Consider the following 23,036-nt stretch of genomic DNA (forward strand, 5'->3'; position numbering starts at 1 on the left):
CAGTGAAATGGCGCATTGTCGTCCACAAAAATTCCATTGTTGTTTGGGTGTATGAAGTCTATGAATGGCTGCAAATGGTCCTCGCGTAGCTGAACATAACCATTTTCAGTCAACAATCAGTTCAGTTGGACCAGAGGACACATTCAATTCCATATAAACACAGCCCACACCACTAAGGGGCCGCTACCAGCATGCACAGTGACTTTTTCACAACTAGGGTTCATGGCTTTGTGGGGTCTGCACTACACTCAAAATTGGGACTCATCTGACCAGGTAATGGTTTTCCAGTCATCTTCTAGAGTCCAACCAATATGGTCATGAGCCCAGAAAAGGGACTGCAGGCACGTTGTGCTGTTAGCAAAGACTCATGTTGGCAGTCTGCTGCCGTAGTCAACTAACACCAAATTTCGCTGCACAGTCCTAATGGATACAGTCATTATATGTACTACATTGATTTTCGTAGTTATTTCACACAGTTTTGCTTGTCTGATAGCACCGACAAGTCTGTCGAAACACTGCAGCCCTCAGTCATTAAGTGAAGGCTGTCGGCCACTGCATTGTCCACAGTGAGAGGTAATGCTTGAAATTTGGTATGCTTAGTACACTCTTGATACTGTGGATCTCTGAATACTGAATTCCCTAACAATTTCCTAAATGGTACGTCTGATGTGTCTGGCTCAAACTACCATTCTGCATTAAGTTTGTTAATTCCCACTGTGCAGCCATAATCACATTACAAACATTTTCATGTGTATCAACTGAGTGCAAATGACAGCTCCTCATGCGTATGCGATACTACTGTTATTTGTATATGTGCACATCACTATCCCATGGCTTTTGTCATCTCAGTGTACATGTGAAAAACAAAAACATATGGTAAAAATAATCATATTCCTATTATAAATTTGTCGTCAAAAAATTGTATACAAATGGGCTGATCAGCTGTGGCACATGATAAGTAGATCACAGACCTTTCGTTACAAGCTATTCTTTTCCTTAGTTCCTAGTTTCCAATAAATTTGTACTTACACATTTCATGACAAATTAATCTCGAACAATTAATTTTATAGCACCTAAAAAGGCCTATTTTGAAGCTGACACCTACCTTAGCTTTAAAATCCTAAAAGGAAACTATTTCTTTAATGTAACATAACATTCTAGTATTTTCAAAAGATTAGAATTGCTTACAATGATTGAAGAGTACTGAAACCGATATTTGAGGGGGGTGGGGGGAAACCTGTAGCTCATAGAATTCTGGCCACTGAGTGTTTCTATAAAGCAAGATATTCATAGGCCTTGAATTGACCTCATATAAAAAGACACATACACAAGGGGAGAGTTAAAGCTGACTAGCCATTGTGATTAAAAAATCTCTCTCTCTCTCTCTCTCCTTTGTTATACACAGAGTCTCAATTTACGAAAGTGAAGCAATTGTCGAATTTTTGTTATCACTGGACAAACTATAGTAGTACATATGGTACTGATGGATGTATAAAGTGTAATATGTTCACCGTTCAAAGTCTAATCTAGTTTCAGTGTGTGAATAGTTCAACCAAAGAAAATGGTGAAAATAACTAGTTCAAAGGCTAGTCATATAAAACAGGTGGAAAAATTATAGTCTGCCAAGTTTGCAACAGTGAAGTTAGTGTTTATGCTTTTTAATTCTTCCTGCCAATTCAGAATTGTGAATTTCTTCTCATATCTTTTGACAACAACAACATTTGTGTAGCAGATCGTTTTGTAAATATTATTTGAAGCGTTACTGAGAGACACACAGATCCAAATGCTCACTCTTATAATTTTTAAGATGATAAGTTCAGTTTTGACATAAAGGAAAAGTAAGCAATGTCAAAATGTAATACCTATAGGACAAATTGCACACCAAGTTTTGATTTTTTTAAAGTTCTGAGTTGCAACAAAAATCTGTTCAGTGACAGGACGTTGGAAAATAAAACTGCTAAACTGTGTCATTTTTTTATTTTGCAAAAATTAAGTACCAGAGTCCTTAACAACACAAAATAATTTTATACACACTTCTGTACAGCATCCTGTTTCTTTCTGATATTAGGCCTTGAGTGATAAAAAGTCCCACTTAACTCAGCATGCTGATGGGGCATTACATAGGGGCAAATTTCGAATGAAAATCAAAACTGAAGTGACTGCTTTTAACATGAATCTGACGAATTGTACAGCAGAGCACATAAGGATAGAATTTGCTATGGTATATTAATTAATCTCTGTGGTAAAGAAAGTTCTTTTTAAGGCACTATCAAGATACAGACATTCAAAGGACAACTTCCAGATATCCCCTTGCCACCTGAACCTGTTGTTATCTGCTAGGACACGTGGTCGACAGCAGCAGAATACCATAAACATCTCCCAGCAGTCCAAAAGGTAACTGAAGACCTACCGGAGGATGCCACCTCTGTATCTTCCGCAAAACAATTACTGAAAGAGTCCCAGTCGAATAGGACTCTATCTCTACCTCTGGCTAGACCACAGACAGCTCCCCTCTCTCCCATGAACATCTAGATGCTCCCCCCCCCCCCCCCCATCGCCCTCCCTGTCTCTCTACTTGCTGACAGTTTGCACCAGATATAAACTTTATTGTGTCTGCCACAAACCAAAAGTAATTAAACGATGAAGAAAATTTTGTTTTGTCGTGATATGTTTTTTTGTAACTTGCGGCCAAGGCACTGCTGGTATTCTGTTTTTGGCTGAAGTATTTGTTATAAGATAAATATTGCAATGGTTTTTAAGAATACATGGTAGAAATATACAAAAAGTGTTGGTACAGTTATTTAACAAAAGTATAAATTGCCTTCGAACATATATTGCATCATAAGGAGAAGGGGTCCTTGAATTCTACATTCAAGATAACAGTTAACTACTTAGGAAAGGGATATCAGAATAGCATCCGAACCACACTCATTGAAAGCAGAAAATTTTAAACTTTGAAATATAATGGGTATAATACCTTCAGGTGCCTTAGAGCAGGACGCAGACCAAAATAATGTTGGAAGAGAATCATGAAATAACACAGCAATCACAAAATGGAATCATTTAAGAATAATAATACATTTTGAATGAAGATTTATTGGACTACAGTGCGGCTGCCACTGACAACCAAGTGATAACTGATTGACAAGAAAAAGTGCACTGGTAAATCCATGTACTAAAAGCCAACAATTAAAAAAGGAATATATTTTTGATGAATTACAATTAAAGTTAACAGCTTTACATATGACAAAGAAGAGTATTAACACAGCTAGTCTAAGGAGTCACAGCTGTTATGTACGACAACAGTTTTTAACAGGAGATTGGTGACTCAATAGCAGCTAACAATACAAGTGGCAGTTGCTCCAAATTCTGCCACTGGAAGGAAGGAAGGATGATACGGGTTTAATGTCCCATTGACATCGAGGTCATTTACACGGTCTACAACTAAACAGCATCAATGAGTTTAAGTGACACAGCATATTCTGTATCATGATGTAGTGTGCTGCATGACAAAGTTTGGTACGAGATATTTATGCCAAAGCAATGTTGTTTTTAATTCATGGAAGGTATGTACAAAATATGTCATGTCAATTACTAAAGAAAAGAAGAAATTGCTGTATGATAATGCCTTCCAGCATATATTGCATCATAAGGAGAAGAGGTCCTAGAATGCTGGATTCAAGGTAACAATCAACTAGGTACGATAGGAGAAGCAGGTTAAGATCAAATCTCCACTGACTGAAGCAACTGAAATCCAAAATGAAAAATACAGTGGTAATTTCAGTACATCCACCGTGGATGACGAACTGCGACTGTGATTTACAGTGGTAGTTAGGATGCACATGATTTTAGTGAAGAGGGTATTTGAACTGATTCACCTTTCCCTCATTAAAATCAATAAATAAAACATAAAAAAATATTGTATGTCTGCTGTGTGAAAAGTCAATAAGCAACACTGAACATAGGACATATGCATGATTACTTTCATGTATTTACCCTTAACAAAACTGAAGTTTACAGTTTAATTTCTCGAAAAATACACTGCAGTTGGTTCAGTCTAGCAGAAATGTTCCATGTAATGATAAGACAATGAAACACATGTTAAAAATATTGACGGAAGTACAGAGTCAAGTTTAAAATCATTGTGGGCCTCTGAAGTAACTAGGGCAACAGTTCAATACTTGGCTCCAACACCTTGAGATCCCATACACTCAGCACCACTGTACTTTGGAGCACTAAAAGTTGTGGCTGAGAGGAATAGAACAGTTCTCTCACTCCTCACTTCCCTCCATTTCTGCGTGCCAATGAGAAGCCTTTGGCCTGGTCCATCTTGCTTGAGCTCACATTGTTGTCACAGAGTCATTTCCATGATGGGTGCCATACAGAGAACACTGTAAGAAACAACAACTACCAAACAAAAAACTATCATAAGCATTGTTTGTATAGCAATGCTGTGCTCCATTCACACTGCTGCTGGCACAGCTTTGCAACTATATTGCTGCCCTATAGCCAGGCTTTACTTGTGTACGTACTGAATGGAAGTGTCTGCCCGCGAAGAGAGCAGTGATTTTCATCGGGTACTATTACTGGATGCGAGTTAAGATGATCCGAGTTCCAAGACACAGAGAGCCAAACAAAAAGTGTTGTATACAATGTATACGAAGTTCTTTGCAACCTTAAAAACAATGTCAGAAGAAAGAAAATCTTACTGGCACTGTGGGCTGCAACAGCAAAGGTGTGGAGTGTTTCACTACAAACTGTACAAAGAATTTTTGCAGAACCATGAGCAATGGAAATGTGTGGTCAAATAATTAAGTTTCAAACTGTGTGTGTGAAGATATTAGTGAAAGAAGAATTGTCACTGATTTGTATGATTTCCAGAAAGATGATGTTCATTGTACTACAGTGGAATTTTTGACTGTGGTGAGTATCCTACAAGGCAAAAGATAGCAGATTTTTAAACAACAGTTGTGCTTTCACAGGGGGCCACCATTCGAGTGAAAGAATTCTGAAATCTTTGTTGTTTAAGTACAGAAAGTGCAACAATGAAAGATGCACTCTAGAGGAGAGATTTGATATTGTAGCAGCTAGGGCTAGTTTTCTGAGAAAAATTCATGTCATCAGAACAGAAAATTATCGTCACCCTAGCTAAATCTATACCATGCGAGAAAGCACATCTGGCAGGATTCGAAGGCAATGGCTGGTTGAAAGTATTGATTGCCAAACAAAATAAACTCATTGTCTGTCATGATGGATCACATTAACATGGCTTTCTCAAAGCCACAACACTAATATTTACATACTGAAAAGCCACTGATTATCATGAAGAAATTAATAGCAATGTATTTAAACACTGGTTTTTGGATTTTTTACATGGTTTAGAAGAGGGTTGTGTGATCATCATAGATAACAGCAGTTATAATTCAAGGAGAAAGTTCCTAATTCAAATACAAAGAATGAAGAAATTGCAGTGTCTAGAACAGAAAACTATTTCAGTTTCTGGCCATTATACAACAGCAGAGATGTTGGAGGAAGTCACATGCCACAGTCACCTTTATAATCAATATAAACTTGGCAGATTAGCAGCAGAAACGGTCCAAAAGGTTGTGAGGTTACCCCCGTGCCACTGCCAATACAACTAGACAAAAGATATGTTAGCCCTAGTGTAAGGAACGGCAGGATCCAGAAATTGCACTTTCAGACTGAACGATGTGGAGTTATTTGAGTAAGCAAAGTCACAGCAGAAGGCTGGAGTAAGTACACACTCAACCCCGAAAATCTGCAAGAAAATGACTTCCCGAAGGAAAGCACCTAAGAAAAGTTCATGAAAAGCCTTATCATTGTTTCAAATGACTCCTCAGATAATGTATCTTCAGGACAAATAAACAGCAATAAATTGCATTAAATTTTATGTCCCCTGCTCCAACCCCTCACAAAGCTGTGAACACTGTTCCCTCTCTCTGTCTGTCCCCCCTCACCACCATCACAAAACACTGTCATTACAAGGCTGAATGGCCTCTGGGTGTACAACGCCTGTGTTGGTATGTTTGTCGGTGTTGCTTGTAGTTACTTGTAGGGACCAGACGACCTGTTTCTTCTGCTTTGTACCGAGGTTGAAACTAATGTGCAAAGTCGCAGAAGGTTTAAATGTTCACTCAATAAAAGCTAAAATAGGTTTATAATTTAATAGATGAGAAAATTATGTATTTGACTGTAATGTTAAGTCTAAAACAAATGAGAATCCATTAATATGGGGAGGCCGCTGTTTCACTACAGTATTTTCTACGCATTTGCTGATGTATGGTTTTGCAGCCGTAGTAAATTGTTTAAAATAAGTCACTGTCTGCTTCTGATTCTAAAATCATTAATGCAATGTGCTTTACATTAATTTCAGGCAAAAATAATTTTCAAGTGAATGACATGTATGAACTTTGCATACATGTGCCAGACAGCATTGTCTGTTGGTGTAATTTGCCAGATGTGGCTTGACATTTGGGCTGAAAGCTTCCAACTTGTGGCAACTAAAGTGAGAACATGAGAGGGGAAAGTGTGCATAGCAGGTGGAAGAGATGCTTCTACACTTATCCCTCCAGCTGTCTTATGGGCATTATTTAGAAAGTATTCCAAAAGTCATGGCTGCCATGTACGATTATTTCTGAAACTCTCCTGTACATTTTGGTGGATGATGGCACTAAATGTTAGTTGCTGTGGTAATGCCAATATTTTCAGAGCTTGCTTGCCATGAGGAGATACTGCCATATTCAAACCAGTGGTCCACTAGCTTCTGCGCGCAGATGTACTACTGCACTTGTCCAATATGCACCATATGACAGTCTGATGCCTTCATGTTTGATAGCGTCTAGTATCTTCAGATAAGAGGTCTGTGCTGGTTCATAAATAGCACTAGTATAATCAATTTGTGTTTTTAAAAATGCAAGAGACGAGACATGTCAGTGGCCTATGCTCATTTGTATTTTCAAATGTTTCATGATTTTATGCAGTTTCTTCTTAGATCTTTCAGATGTGGTAACCAAGTCAATTTCCCATCAAAGATTAGACCCAGAAATAATATACATTTATTAATTTTAATTTAGTGTCCCTCATTTTGAGATATGATGGCCACAAAAGCGATGTGAACAATTAAAACTTACACAAAGCACTTTCTAAACTGAAAAACATAAAATCAGTGTTTTCTGCCCTTTACCAGCTTTTAGATTGTCAGCTGAATCAATCACATAAAAGTTGCAAATATGGACCAAAAATCTGAAGACTGCAAAATTATTCATGATCTGTAAACACTTAACAGGATTTCTTATTATGAATGATACACTGATGACAATTGCAGCAAAAAACAGTTATAACTGAAACACTCCCATTCTCCCTTGAAAATAACTCCGAGATGAGTATCTTTGACATAGTAGCACAAGTAATGTTTCCCACGGATGGACTAAATAAGAATTGGCAGACTTCCATAAACACTGGTCAAGTCTGTGGTACCACCCGAATGCTCTGACTCATAACGTAATTGTGTTGCAGTGTGCAGCATCATGTTAGTGTGGTGTATCTGAAATGGAATGAATAATATTGCACGAGTTAGTGGCAATTTGTTAGTGACTTATTGGATAGTGGCAGTTAAGGGCAATTGAGTCATTTACAGGTTTGGAATTAGTAGTCTTGTGCATTGCTTATGGTTGGAGATTTAATTTTACGTTTTTTTCATGAGCAGGTCTGCATGTCGCAATGTGGAACAACATGTTGTCCATAATTAAGTTCCTAAAGTTATTTGGTTTAACTGCTGCGTGTATGAAGTTTCCCATTTCAGAGGAGATATGAGATTGACCAAAATTGCTGCATCTCGGACCAGGGAGCAATGTGCGGTGTAGTCATCGGGACAATGCATCCATGCATGGCGTTCTATCTGGAGGGGTTCTTGGTTCACGAACCCTAGCTTGGACATTAGAGAGTGTTGATGAGTATTCTTTTTGCTATCACTAGATTTGTGTGTTGGCTGAATTTGGTTATGTTGGACTGTGACTGGTATGTATCATGGAATTTGTTTCACCTATATTGGTGAGGTTATTTTATCAACATTAGTTATATGGAAGTGTCTTGGTTCGTAGTACTGTGGACCTCATGTAAGCTGTATAGGCCACATCAAGTGAAGTGTTTGGAGTTGTGTGTGGTTTTGTGGTATCATGGATTTTGTTTGAGCTATAGAATGGAATTTCTAGAACTAGGTTTTGAAGCTATCTATTGGTCTGTGGTATCATGGACTGACATCGTGGGTCTGTGGTATCATGGACTGACATCGTGAACATCAAATTGTATAAGTTTGAAACAGGGATGTCCTTCATCCTGGTATCACAGGTCAAAGCCCTAATGGGTGGCACCACAATCTTCAGCTACGAAGCTGTAGGAGGAAGTCATCCAAGCAGTTTTGTTCTCCTTTAAAGAAAATGCTAAAAGATGGAACAATACCAAAACAACATGAGATAGCAGCCAACCATTCACTCAAGCATCTTTTCTTCGCAGCATTGCTCTAGAAAGTATTTAATTTTGTATGAATTGTGGCATGTTTCAATACAGGAATCATTATTGCCTCCTCCAAGCAGTGGGATACTATACACGAGGCCAGATTTTATTAAAAGAACTCTGGAGCATATATTTATGCCCAAGCACAGATGATGCAACATGGAGCAATGAATCTGGTTTGGCCATGGGATTGTTTCTTGTCTCACACAGTGGAATCTATCTCCTACTGTGAGAATTGGTTGGTTGTACGTTTCCTCATAGTTGGAAACGCAGCTTTACCTTCTTGCCTCAACAGTGCTGCAGATGATTTGGAACACTGGCAATCTTGTCTGCAATTAAGAAGTACTCTACCATGAGTTGTAAACAGTAGTGTCCTCACCACGATACCCTTTCTAAATGCGACCTTATGAGGAGATTTCTTGTTGTTACCCAAATCATCCTTACTCAAATTTAAGTAGCTGGTTTGTAATGATTAATGGAATTCAGACATTATTTCCAAAATGACTTCTGCTCTTACACTTTCAAAGCACTGACAGTTTCTGACCATGCGCTAAAAGAGAATTTCTGCTGGGTCTCATGTCTGTCACTTATTTCCAAGCAACATATCCCACTCCATTCACAGGATACGTTGTCTTTTAAGCTGACTGGATGATTTCGTGTTGTAGAAATGTAGAACAAACATGGTCACTGTGTTGGTGGCAATTTCATTTTAAACTGTTCCCCCTGTGTCCCAACATAAGCAGAATCTTTGACTGGCACTATATATTCCAAGAAACATTGGGGAGAAAACAAACTGAGAACTCTACTGAAGGCTTTCTGGCTCACCACTTAAAACACTTCTCATTGGTTAAATAAGATTTACAGAATAAGTGGAACTGAAATGTTACTTAAGATAGATTTTCTGCATTTACCTCACAGTTTTCATGTTTATGGTGAAAAGTGTGTTAAATAATGCACAAGTGTAAACTTTAAGCTACGTTACAGATTAATCTGTTACCACAATGTTTACTTGGCAGTCACATTTATTAGCTTCACCAGCTTGCAACCAAGTTATCATCTACTAAGCTAACTTAGACATCACTTATGATAGTACAGATCAATCTGTCGCCACAACCAAGATTTCATCAAGACACTCTAGCCCAAATTTAGAGTGTTCATAACATTTGATTGAAAAACTAGCAGCATGCGTTTCAATATATACATTAGCCAATGCAACATACATTCAACAGAGAGCATTACACATAACGTGAATTTAGTAGATAGTTCCTATTGCTTCATGAGAAGAATATGTTAATAAAAACCACATATAAGCTTCTAAAAATATGATATAATAGTTGTTCCATTCTGTAGCAAAAACATTAAAAGCAAACGAAACTGAAACTTTTAACTTAAATTTATATGTTTACAAGTAAACAACAGAATCAGTATGTAAACAAAGTAGCACCATCCATGTGCTGTATAATTTATTATGAAATATTGCCTAAGCCAAGAAAAAATACCTTTTTGCTAAATAATAAAATCCACCAAACCAGCCAATGGACGTTACAAGATGCACTGGTACTAAAACATACCAATACTTCTTGTACATTACTTTAAATTTCTGGAATATCGAGAGTTTCTTTTCTTCTTCAGCTAACACTGGGGCATCTGTTTCTTTCGCGTTCTTGTCGGGGCCAGTGGTGTAATGTCTCCCATTCCAAACAGGGAAATTGCCGTATGTACATGGTTCTATTTTCCGAGGGCATCCATTCACGTACGACCAGTGATGGTACGGGAGTCTGTCTGGACAGAATCACAAAAGACAATTACGGCACTGGAGTCTATCTGTACAGAAGCACAAATGGGTAAGATTTGGATACCAAGTTTTAAGAGAGATATCTACAACAATAAAGGCTGGTCGAAAAAAATGGATTTATCGTTTGTGAGAAATATCAATATCATTCAATTTATGGTTTACAAAACGTGTAAGATGTGCATCAAAGGCAAACAGTGCTCTTAACTGGGCCCTTTAAATTTTAATCTGGTGTTAGGGGCATTTGTCTGCGTTAGTCACTCTCACTCTATGTATAAGAGTCAACATCTTTTATATCGTTCTTATACCTGCATATGTGTAGGAGACTGAAGTTCTCGACGTCGTTAACACCCTTCTTGAGTAAGTCGCAGTTATTTCAGCCCATGAGGTCTTCAGCAGGCCACATTTGGGATTAGTTACGCCTAGTACAAATTTCATTACACTGTATTTAATCGCAATGCACAACAATACGTTACGCCAACTGATAACCTGTTACAAGATGGGGCAGCATATCTAGATTTATCACAGCTAACGCAAGAAACCTTAATCCGCTTTTACAAACAATAACATAACACACACCACAACTTCACAGCTGTATTCATAGATACTATAGAACGGATTATATAGGCAAAGATATACTGCATACAAGATGGTTTAGCTTCTGTCTAGGAACAGCAAATTTTGGTGCCGATAGGATGCGCTCGACTGGCCTTTGCTATGTTGTTCGTAGCACTTTCGGGTGGCGGACAACGAAAGCTTACACTACTCGTCTATGAACTATTCCGCGTTATTAGTTATTGTGCTTTTATGGTAATACAGATAAAATTTGAAGAATAGAAAAATGTAGTTGCAACTACTGCACTGTAACATATTGCAGTAATAGAAGCTTATATCACCAAACTGTCCAAGATACAGCCCTGATAAACAAAACTTCCTAAAAATCAACAAAACTTACAAACTGCCGTACCTGCAACGTTTCCCTTTCCCTTAGGAGAGTGAAAATCAGCTGAGAAGCTAATGAACACGGGTTTCTAATTAAACTGTAACTCCTTCACTACAGATTGCGTTTTAAGATCATTCTCCCGGGCTTTTAATCTCGATTGTCTCAAACCTTGCTATCCCAGAAAATTATGGAAACAACGATGTTGCCACAACGTTGTTCTACTCTCATACCAAACAGTAGGCTTCTCATGTGTGTAATTTGTACCACATTTCATCAAAATAGAAACTGATGAAATAAAACAATTATTTATTTGAACAGTCTGATATAGAATCTCTCATTTCTGAGACAATTATAAGTTGATAAATCATATCAAATATATATATACTGTCACCTACTTTGTCATGGTTCTCACCCTAAAAAAATGTGCTTTGACTGCTTTATTTTTAACTCATTGTTAGCAGTGACAATTTTCATTTGCTTTTTGTTTATCAGCAAAACCAGTAATCTCAATTAGACAGCACAGCCAGTTTTTATTCTAAACTCACACTATTGCAGGCTACTAACGTAGTCTTAATAACCAGTAATCCTGATTTCCTGCAACATAATTTCACCTTAGTGGCAAATTTGTTCATCCAATAGATCTCTTACCAAATTTAGTAGCTCACTACTACTGCGTCTATGCAATATATAACAGTTTGCGAGTTTTCAAAATATTTCAAACACTGACAAAAGTTACATAAACAGTGACATGGTATAGATCTCGCTATAATAATAGACCCGTCAAGCTAGCTTGTTTATATCACAAAGCCTGATTCTCCGCTCCAGTATGAAACATTAATAAATACCATAGTTCTTCAGCTCCAGGATTGTGAAATATAAGTGCGACAATCTTTGTGTTCTTGGCAGGTTGAATTCGCTGAAAGGAATGTTAGATAAAAATAGAAAGCTACTTGTAAACAGCTGTATTTGGATACGAACTCCTCAAGAGAATTACAAAAGTCCTCCTACTTAAAGATCAAATTCAGCTCCAGATTAATGAACGAAAACAGTCTCTATTGCGTTTGTGCAGCTGTTGGGGATAAAGATGAGATTCAGACCAATATGTCTACCTAGTCCTCTGCAATCAGAAATCGATAGCATTAGTCAGCCAGGATAATAAAAAATTGAACAATTTTCTCGTAAAACATTGCTTATAGTTTGGGGAGAACTTACCTGTTTCAGTTATCAGAAACATTTATGAGTTTTTTTTGTAAAGTTCTTCATAACTGTAAATTGTAGGTCCTAAAAATTTCATAAGCGGCCTAAGGACTTTGAGACATGGTGTTGTGGATGTGATATCACTTAACAAGCGATAAAAATTCTGTAAAATAATGATCATCCTAAAAACTTGCAAGAAAAAGCGCGTTTTTATTGGAGATACATAACTGCGATTTTACATGATAAAAGCAGTGTAATCTTTGAAAATGTCACGCGATCATAACTAGAGTAGAAAAAAATGAATCTTTACAATCTTTTTTGTTAGCATTTCGAAATAATCTCTTCTCTTATTTTGACGAATGTTTGACCTGTACAAGCCTCTTGATTTGTATGAGAAGATGAAGTAGTATCTTGTGTAACCTACATGAAAAATATACAGTATGAAATATACAAGTGTTTGTGAATTAATACATAACAGAATACTGTAGTCAGAACAGTTCTAAATTAAGAAGATTTAGCAATATTAATGTCCGATTTGCCTCCATTATGGCTAATGTGGGAATAGCTATTGAAAGGATCACCCAAAAGTAAAAGGTAAGAAGTCCAACTTTACTATATTTATGGACACTGGATTGCATGAGTGCATGAATGAACCGATATACACATCTTCTCAAGATGTTATTTTATTCGTTATGACTCATCATAGACTCATAATATAACATAAAAACAGTTTTTCAGTTAGTAATGCTTGGTTTCCTTTTAGACATAAATTTTTTCTTTGAAATTATTTTATTAATTAATTGTATGTGGCGACCATGTCAGAACTGTTCCTTTAAGCATAAACACATGTTTATATGTGTTTGTAAAAGACTGCTTATTCACGTAATAATGGATGCAAATTTATTTCTGGTTATGTGCTACAAAGAGTACGAGGATAGCAGAAATAAGGAGAAATGAGTATGTGAAGGAAGAAAGAGATGGGAAAGGAAGTTTTTACAAAATTATAATACAACAGTTATATCTGCAATGGCGAATGAATAAGGTGCCATCATTCAAGGTAAGATGAAGACTTGATATTTATTCGCCTATAGTCAGTCAAATGGCATGCAATAGCATTCATCATCGAGAGCAGGCTTTCTTCATGTAGTTTTGTAGCAGCAAGCTTCAGCAGTATTCTGCGTCTTGAGCTATATGGAACATTCACATAGAAAGTACTGGCCACCTCGTTATGCATGAATGCTGCACAAAAATTTTCCAGTACATAAAGAATAATTATGATCCACAGTGATATTTTCACATGTGAACATCTGTTTAGCCATTAAAAATGGAACAAACAGAAAGTGGAGTAAACAATATTAATGCATTAAATAACCACACTCTGGAAATAGTAAATGTTGGTATGCGGTTACAAACAGTCGATATGGTACGTCATCAGAATGATACACCATTAATGGCAGTCACAATATGGATTTAGGAGAAAACATGAATGAGAGCTTTGCTAGGTAATATTTGAATGCAGACAGGAGATGAGTTATCATTACAATCAAATCTTGAAAGCATTTTTTCCCCCCAGAACGTTATGAGAAAGGTAATGTGAAACGAAAGGAAATTTCAAATAGTCTGATATCCAGTGTATATGGAATGTTTATGAGTGGAGAAGCATCACAAAAATTAGACAACATTTCTTCATTTCAGCTGATATGAACAGTGCGAATGAGATAATACAATTTCTGAAGGATATGTTTGAAAAATTCAATAAAAAATTTAGAAACCTCATCAAAAATCCGATCAAAAATTTAGAAATCTTGATCAAATTTTACGAATCTTGATAGAAAAAAAAGCAGAAATTTTCGCAAATATTAGACGAACAAAGGAAAACGGCAGCAAGATTGGGTGAACTAACTGCAAAATAACATATATTACAAACTATGCATGATGAAATAACAAGACCTGTGATAGAAGGAAAGGTAGAGTTTCTGAACTGCAAACAGTTTGCAGATATCTTCCCAACAAGATACAAAAACTATGGAAGGAGGTTAGATTAATAAAGCTTGAACAAAAGGATGTTACTGCCTGTGTACAGGTATGGAACGTCCATGTAGTTGTAGGCGTGTTTGACAGTGATACCAAACTTGAACAAAAATTTGTTATATGACACAGAATTACATAGATGAGATAAAAAGGTGATATCTCAGATATAAAGGAAAATTGTTGATAAAGCAGACATGATATAAAAACTGCACTGCAAAAAAATTCGTTTGGAATTAATCACTGATACGATCAATTCAGATAACTCAAACAAAGTTGACACAGGACCATGCCAGACGGTTTGCTTTGCAGGCAAGGGGATAACTCTTCAGTCATTTTCGAGAGAAATTCCGGTACATATGTTATTATCAATTGCCTCCATTAAAGACGAACCGAACAAGTTACCACACATCACCACATATGTCAATGTTACATCCACCAGGGGCAGATTCCTATCTTTTTTTCGATATTAGCTGCTGAAAGATTTTTGAAAATCAGGGAATGTCATTTGTTTATACTGGATCGAAAAAATTATACTCAGTAATATTCATAACAATATTTTGTAAAGTATGCCAAGTAGCTGGTCAGAAAAACAATAAAATACTCTATGTGGTGGGGTTTATTCAAGGTGACCCCTTGACCTGAATGACAGACAACAGACCAATGTCATCCTGCGATCAGTTCAAGCAGGCGTTTATGGACAAATTTTGATCGACAGCTATTCAAGAACGATTATCATGGGAAATACTTGAATCACAACCATTTAATGGCAAAAATGAGGAGGATTAAGAAAATATTTCCTGTAATATATTGATATATTAATAAAACAAGATATTAAGATAAACTATATCCCTTGTGGATGTATTGAAAAGGTTGAAAGTTCGATTGCCAACTCATATTCGAAGCTTCTCACAATACTACAAACAAACCTGGAATACTTTCTTTCCAGATTGGACTTTCTTGATTTGATTTTTGAGGGCAGTCGACGCCAAGTGAATAACTCAGGTGTGCAACCGAATTTCCAAAGTAACGGAAATGCACAATCCCACAATAACAACAATAATAATGGTCATGGTCGGCATGTGTATGCACTGCCACAAGACAATAGATACGGAAACAATAGGAAATAGTCAATATCAAAGAAAACGAGATCAGAGATATAATCCTGGGTACCAAAGGTCACCCAACCATGATAACAGAGATCAGTATAACCAGTAGTAAGATAATACAAATATATGGTGAAGAAATATGTAATAGTACAGACCAATGAATACTGGAATTGGAGGATAGGCAAATGGACTAAGGTTTGCACACCATCCAAAACATAAATTGCTGCAATACAGAAAATGTGGTATACATAGTCGAGGTAGTTGACAATAGTAACACTGTTAAATCGCTGCTGATGGAACACACCGATTGTTAGTGGTAAACCCCCTGATGACGACCGATAGGAGCAGTGGGGGCTTACAGAATGAAATGAAATTCGATGGTAGGCAATGAAAAGCGTGTAACTCCATTTTGCTAAAAGTTACAGAAGAAGCAAATGCTTTTATAAAATATGTAAAATGATACAGATAAAGTTGCTACATGTATAACTATATAGTAGAAGCCTAGTTATTAACAGATTAGAGAAACTGACACGCTTTCAAACCTCTGTTTGACAACGGAGTTATTGGTTACTGGAGTTAAGGATTTTCATGGACAGATGGAGTTATGAGGTCTTCATTGCCTACCATCAATATACATTTTTGAGGTATGACCAGGATAAAGATGCAACAGATGAGTTGCATTCTGATGAGGTATGCAATGGCAGAGATACAGGCAATAATAAATGTAAAAACAGATGGTATGCATATACACATTATTCTCGACACCACTGCTTCAGTGAATGTAATATCAGTTTATTCAAAGAAATCAAAGCAAACATATGTGTACCTACCCTACCTGTACAAAATTGTAGAATTCAATCAGCAATTGTAGTGAGAACACAAGCACATATACCTATTAAGATAAATGATATAATTAAGGTCTGACTTTCATATCGTTGAAAAATTAGTAGTCATCTTCATTCTAGGTATGACACCATTTCGAAATTTTGAAGTGAAAATAGACCCAGGTAAAGCTAAGTCTCATTTTTAAATTGAAGATTCTACAATCTCTCTTGACTTAGTCAAGATGAGCAAAAAAAATACCAATCAACATGAAGTAAATGTACTAGGTATTTCTCCAGAGATATTTTTCGCAAATGAAAAGTCAGATACACCTATTAATGTGCGAATTATGCAGGATAAGGTGCAAGAGTCTTCTCAGGCCACTATCACACTACCAGATTTTCTTTGACAAAGAAATGTATCAAATATTCATCATATTTTCTTTCACAAAGATATCTGTTATGGCGCAAATAGGGATATTACACTGTCATCACTGTTTCTTTGACAAAGCTCTTTGACGATACATTCCTTTCAGAATGGGCAAAGAAGACTTATTACTATGCTCTGTAGGTGTGTGACCACAATATGAGTATGTTACAGAATGAAGATGCACGCTGGTGGAATTTGAAATGGAGACTACAAGAAGATAAGACCGACAAATTGGCTAAGTATTGTACCCTGCGTCAGAGAGTGTTGTTTCGTCGTTGCACACCAGAGTTCTTGCAGTGGTGCGTATGTTTACCTGATACATATATTGATGACTTTATCGAATACACCCAACACATTTGGGGAAACTATGGGCTGTCAAAGTGCAGAGACAAAACCATTTTGTGCTGTTGTTTTACTAATATCCTATGAAGGGTACACTGAGTCAAAAGAAAATGTATAATTTGTCAAAAGATGAGGCACATAAATTGATCAGATGTAACAGAGCTACATCCAATTATTCCTACTAAATCACTGGAACTGGTGTCCCTAGGCACAGCTGGCCCACTACCATAAGCTAGGGGCGTGGTAAAATATATAGTTGCATTACATGACTTTTTACTATGTACCGTCACATGTATGTGATTAAAATAGGTATTTGTGCGTCTTTTATCAGGAGAATTACAAATGATTATTCACTGAGAGTTGGCAAACCGGTAGCAATATTAACTGACAACACTTCCAACTTTACAAGCAGTAAGTGCAGAGATTTTTTGAAAGAACAACAAATAAGACACTTTCTAGTTTCAGTGGTGAAAGATTAGGGCTTAAATGCACTTTTAAAGTGTGAGAGGAGGTACTCTCATACATATACCCTAAATCCTCTAAATTAAAGAAAGGAAACTGAAAGTGGGCAAGTGCTATATGCAGGGCAACACATGACAGTCGACAACCTATAAGCTGGATGTTGTCTTTCATGTCAACCCAATTCAGGAAAGATACGGGGATTAGATCCACACAAAGAACATAAAGAAGTTTATGTGAGAAAACCAACTGGGTTAGGATAAAATATCCTATTGCTAGGTACAAATAATTAGAAATTACAAAAAGAAAATAAGAAACCTGTACATATGCAAATATTAATTCTTAGACTTAGGTTCAGGAAGCAAACTAAAGAGAAAAAGAAAGAAAAGAAATGTCCACAAAAGAGGCACTACACTACATCAGTACATAGCTAAAAGTATACGACACTGCTGGAAATAGTACACTATTTTAGAGGTTTCCAATTCACACAAGATTTATTGTTGCAACAGGGCACGTGGCGTAAATGAAATGATCACATTTACAGATCAATAGCACAAGTGGTTTGAGGTACCAGGTATCGACCATGCCAAAATATCCATGTTAGTACGTGGTGTAGCCTCCAAGGTCGTCAATGTAGGTGCTGACGGATCCAGTCGATCGTACAGATGGCAAATACTGACATGGGATACATAATGTCACACCTGCTTGACCTGTTCTTGTAGTTCTATAAGAGTTGTTGGCTGACGAGTTGCATGAGTCATTTCTCATCCCATTATATCCTACAAATGCTCGATTGGAGAGAAGTCCGGCAATTATGCTGGCCAAAGAAGTTGCTATCCTTCTTCATACCACATTGAGTTTCCATGAGCAGTGTGTGGGCGAGCATTATCCTATTTGAGCAACACAGTACCTTCCTTTTGTAAGAATGGGAAAGGAACGGGTCTAACAACATTCTGCATGTATCGAGTGATGGTTGGTGTTCCTGCAAGAAACACCAAAGGTGAACGAGAGTTGAAGCTTATTATAAGACCAGGGGTAGGGCGGTATGCTTTGGACGAATGTACTCTACGAGACAGCGCTCACCAGGCTTATGTCGCATGCACAAACGGCCATCACTGGCTTGCAGGCTGAATCTGCTTTCATCGATGAAGACCACAGTGCACCATTGCGTACTCCAAGTGATCCTCTGATGGCATCAGCTGAACCATGCACATCAATGCTGTGTCGTGAATGGAAGATGGGCTAGATGTACACATGCCTGTAGTTCCAGTGCTAATAACTGGTCCACTACAATTCGTGTTAACACATCTGGGCTGACAAGCCCTCTCATATGGTAGCTGTACAATCTGCCACTGCTCCCCTCAGAATAAGACGATCCTGGAGGGCGTCTGTGCTGCATGAGCATCCAGAACGTCGTCTAAAGGTGTGAAAATGTTCACGTGTCTACTGATACCACATCGTTGAACAGGTGATACTGCACTTCCAACTTGTGAGGCAGTTCTCCGAAAGGACCATCCCACCACTCAGAAGGCCACCATCTGACCCCTTTCAAACATGCTCAGTTCACTGTAGGAGGCACGAGTGCATCTCTGTAGCATGGGTGCCTGCTTGTTTCACGCGTCTGCACGTCACTGAGCCTACTGGTTGTGTGCATTCCCCATTAAAAGATAGACACAGATGGAGCTCGGGTAGCTATGCCTCTACGCTATCTGCTGACAGACGACATTGAAACCGTTATCAGTACATCTAGCACACTCCAGGTGGCATATGCCGTCATTGTAACAAAATCGATGAAATCTTTCCAGTTGTACTATTTTTCACCAGAAGTGTATTTACGATATTTACGCTAACCACTATAAGGAGTAACTACGATCAGTAAAAGGTAATACACTCCTGGAAATGGAAAAAAGAACACATTGACACCGGTGTGTCAGACCCACCATACTTGCTCCAGACACTGCGAGAGGGCTGTACAAGCAATGATCACACGCACGGCACAGCGGACACACCAGGAACCGCGGTGTTGGCCGTCGAATGGCGCTAGCTGCGCAGCATTTGTGCACCGCCGCCGTCAGTGTCAGCCAGTTTGCCGTGGCATACGGAGCTCCATCGCAGTCTTTAACACTGGTAGCATGCCGCGACAGCGTGGACGTGAACCGTATGTGCAGTTGACGGACTTTGAGCGAGGGCGTATAGTGGGCATGCGGGAGGCCGGGTGGACGTACCGCCGAATTGCTCAACACGTGGCGCGTGAGGTCTCCACAGTACATCGATGTTGTCGCCAGTGATCGGCGGAAGGTGCACGTTCCCGTCGACCTGGGACCGGACCGCAGCGACGCACGGATGCACGCCAAGACCGTAGGATCCTACGCAGTGCCGTAGGGGACCGCACCGCCACTTCCCAGCAAATTAGGGACACTGTTGCTCCTGGGGTATCGGCGAGGACCATTCGCAACCGTCTCCATGAAGCTGGGCTACGGTCCCGCACACCGTTAGGCCGTCTTCCGCTCACGCCCCAACATCGTGCAGCCCGCCCTCAGTGGTGTCGCGACAGGCGAGAATGGAGGGACGAATGGAGACGTGTCGTCTTCAGCGATGAGAGTCGCTTCTGCCTTGGTGCCAATGATGGCCGTATGCGTGTTTGGCGCCGTGCAGGTGAGCGCCACAATCAGGACTGCATACGACCGAGGCACACAGGGCCAACACCCGGCATCATGGTGTGGGGAGCGATCTCCTACACTGGCCGTACACCACTGGTGATCGTCGAGGGGACACTGAATAGTGCACGGTACATCCAAACCGTCATCGAACCCATCGTTCTACCATTCCTAGACCGGCAAGGGAACTTGCTGTTCCAACAGGACAATGCACGCCCGCATGTATCCCGTGCCACCCAACGTACTCTAGAAGGTGTAAGTCAACTACCCTGGCCAGCAAGATCTCCGGATCTGTCCCCCATTGAGCATGTTTGGGACTGGATGAAGCGTCGTCTCACGCAGTCTGCACGTCCAGCACGAACGCTGGTCCAACTGAGGCGCCAGGTGGAAATGGCATGGCAATCCGTTCCACAGGACTACATCCAGCATCTCTACGATCGTCTCCATGGGAGAATAGCAGCCTGCATTGCTGCGAAAGGTGGATATACACTGTACTAGTGCCGACATTGTGCATGCTCTGTTGCCTGTGTCTATGTGCCTGTGGTTCTGTCAGTGTGATCATGTGATGTATCTGACCCCAGGAATGTGTCAATAAAGTTTCCCCTTCCTGGGACAATGAATTCACGGTGTTCTTATTTCAATTTCCAGGAGTGTATTACTAAATGTCACAGTCAACCTGACTCTTCAGGGAATCAAAGTGAGACTTTAAGTGCGATAACATTAAATGTAGTTCTAATGAAGCCCTCATTATACTATCTGGCGAGTAAAATGCTTAAAAGGTAAGTTTTTTATTGTCTGTAAATGTTGCGTGTTGCAACACTAATCTGTCAACACACAAAAGACAAGTACATAACTTCAACAGCCAGAATTTCGTCTGAATGAACTTAGTCTATGTACTTATGGACTGTACAATACATGAAATTAATGTTTCGCAAAAATGGAGAATAGAGCACTCTTAAACTACTCTACAAATGTTGTTCTTAGATATGAATGATGAGCAGACTATATTACGAGTAGCTGAATGGTTAAATAGTTTATTTAGTATTAGTTAATGGGAATGATGTCAGTGCATGTTCCAGTTAAGAGGAGAGTACATGTGAATACAGTAGTAGGAACCGTGAGGCCCCACTATAGTACTATCCACGAACAATGACGGTTTGTGCAGGTCTAGCCACAGATGGGGACTGCATTGTTGACGATTCCAAAAGACAGTTGCGGTACACGCATGCGAGTGCTTTCCGTTGAAGAAAGCGCATATCCTGAAAATTGTATCTCTCGCTGGATTCTGCAGAACGTATCACTTATCACCTCCATCAGCGATGACAGTTCGCAACAAATAGAATAGAAATTCAGTAAACAACTCACTACGATCACGTTTAATGTACGCATTAGCTACGGCGGTAACAGTACAGTGCATACAATACTATGGAACACCCATTGGCTTTCAGAGAATGCGTGATGTAGGTGTGCAGGACAAGCCTAAACTCGACTTCCACCGTTCGTTACTCCAGCTACAGTTGAGAATATAGTTATGTGTAAATGTGTAAGTTTGTGTGATGACAAATTATATGTAGAGTAGTGAAACACGCATGGACGCTCATTACTGTGAATATGAAAATAGTAATGAATGTAATGTAAGAAAACATACCAGTTCTGATGCAGATACAGTGAGTTGCATATGAATAACTGAAGCACGTAGCTATGCAACATTTGACAACTTATGCCATAGCTGATTAGCGAAACGCAGTTCACAGTAAAGAAAAAAGTTAGCCTTCACCTTTTCTCCATAAAAGACGTTGTTATAAACATTTAACAAAAATTTAACAGATAAAACCACTAGCAGAGGGTAAAATGTTTACACAAAATTACATTTTAAGTGTTTTTACAATGTATATGTTAAGTAAAATACTCTGTGTTGCACATATTTGAAATCAGTGCATTAGTACTAATGATGTAAGGCCGAACAACTAGTGACATGAATACTTGTAGTTACAAGAGAAATTGATAAAGAATAAATAAAAATAAGCAAACATTTACGTCGCTATCTGAGGGATAGATGACCATTACAGTGAGGATCACATATTCACACATACTGCAAATACAAAGTACAAACAAGACCAATGATGGAAGAAAACATTTTTTGACATAACGATATGAGTTACACTGTCACTTTCAATATGGAGACAGATTTATATAAACCTATACATAGTATAAATAGCAATTACATAAATGTTAAAGTAAATTCTGTACTGAATTTGAATATTCGTCTATAAAGTCACATTTCTAAAGTATTTTATAGCATCTTTTTCAAGTAGCAGTCTATATATCTATCTTATGTTACTTTTTGCCTTATCCTTTTACTATCAAAGGACAATGTGGAAGCAGATTTCATGGTGAATTCTTCTGTAGGCATTGTTGAATTTAACTGTCACTATGATCTGTTGGTTACGATTTTAGCAGCCCCATGAGTTTGGCAATATTCAGGACATTTTTTGCCTAAAAAGCAATAAACCGGAGTCAACCTAACTCTTCACGGAATCAAATAATATGTTTCAGTGTTAGTAGAGCAGTCATGTGTTATGCCTGCCCAAAGTAAATAAAGAAAACAATTTTTTTAAACGTATTTAAAGCACAATATGATTTTATTGTAACTTGAATATAAAAAGAGAATTATGTGTGTAAGAGTGTGTAAAAAATAATGTTAACTGCTGTATCAGTGACAAATT

General features: G+C 38.4%; 1 protein-coding gene across 2 annotated transcripts in view; it reads right to left on the minus strand.

Annotated features, from left to right (window-relative positions):
- Positions 1–10,931, minus strand: part of LOC126088607 (uncharacterized protein C18orf19 homolog A) — a 51,728-nt gene extending 40,797 nt beyond the window's left edge. For both annotated transcript variants that reach the window (XM_049906824.1, XM_049906823.1), the window contains exons 1-2: positions 10,633–10,931; positions 10,032–10,314 (exon numbers count right to left, since the gene is read on the minus strand). In XM_049906824.1, the coding sequence (XP_049762781.1) occupies positions 10,032–10,314; positions 10,633–10,762 (413 nt within the window). In that variant the 5' untranslated portion in view covers positions 10,763–10,931. The remainder of the gene's footprint in view (positions 1–10,031; positions 10,315–10,632) is intronic.
- Positions 10,932–23,036: the final 12,105 nt, after the last annotated feature.

The sequence above is a fragment of the Schistocerca cancellata genome, chromosome 6 (assembly GCF_023864275.1).
Source record: "Schistocerca cancellata isolate TAMUIC-IGC-003103 chromosome 6, iqSchCanc2.1, whole genome shotgun sequence".
NCBI classification, from domain to species: Eukaryota; Metazoa; Arthropoda; class Insecta; order Orthoptera; family Acrididae; genus Schistocerca; species Schistocerca cancellata.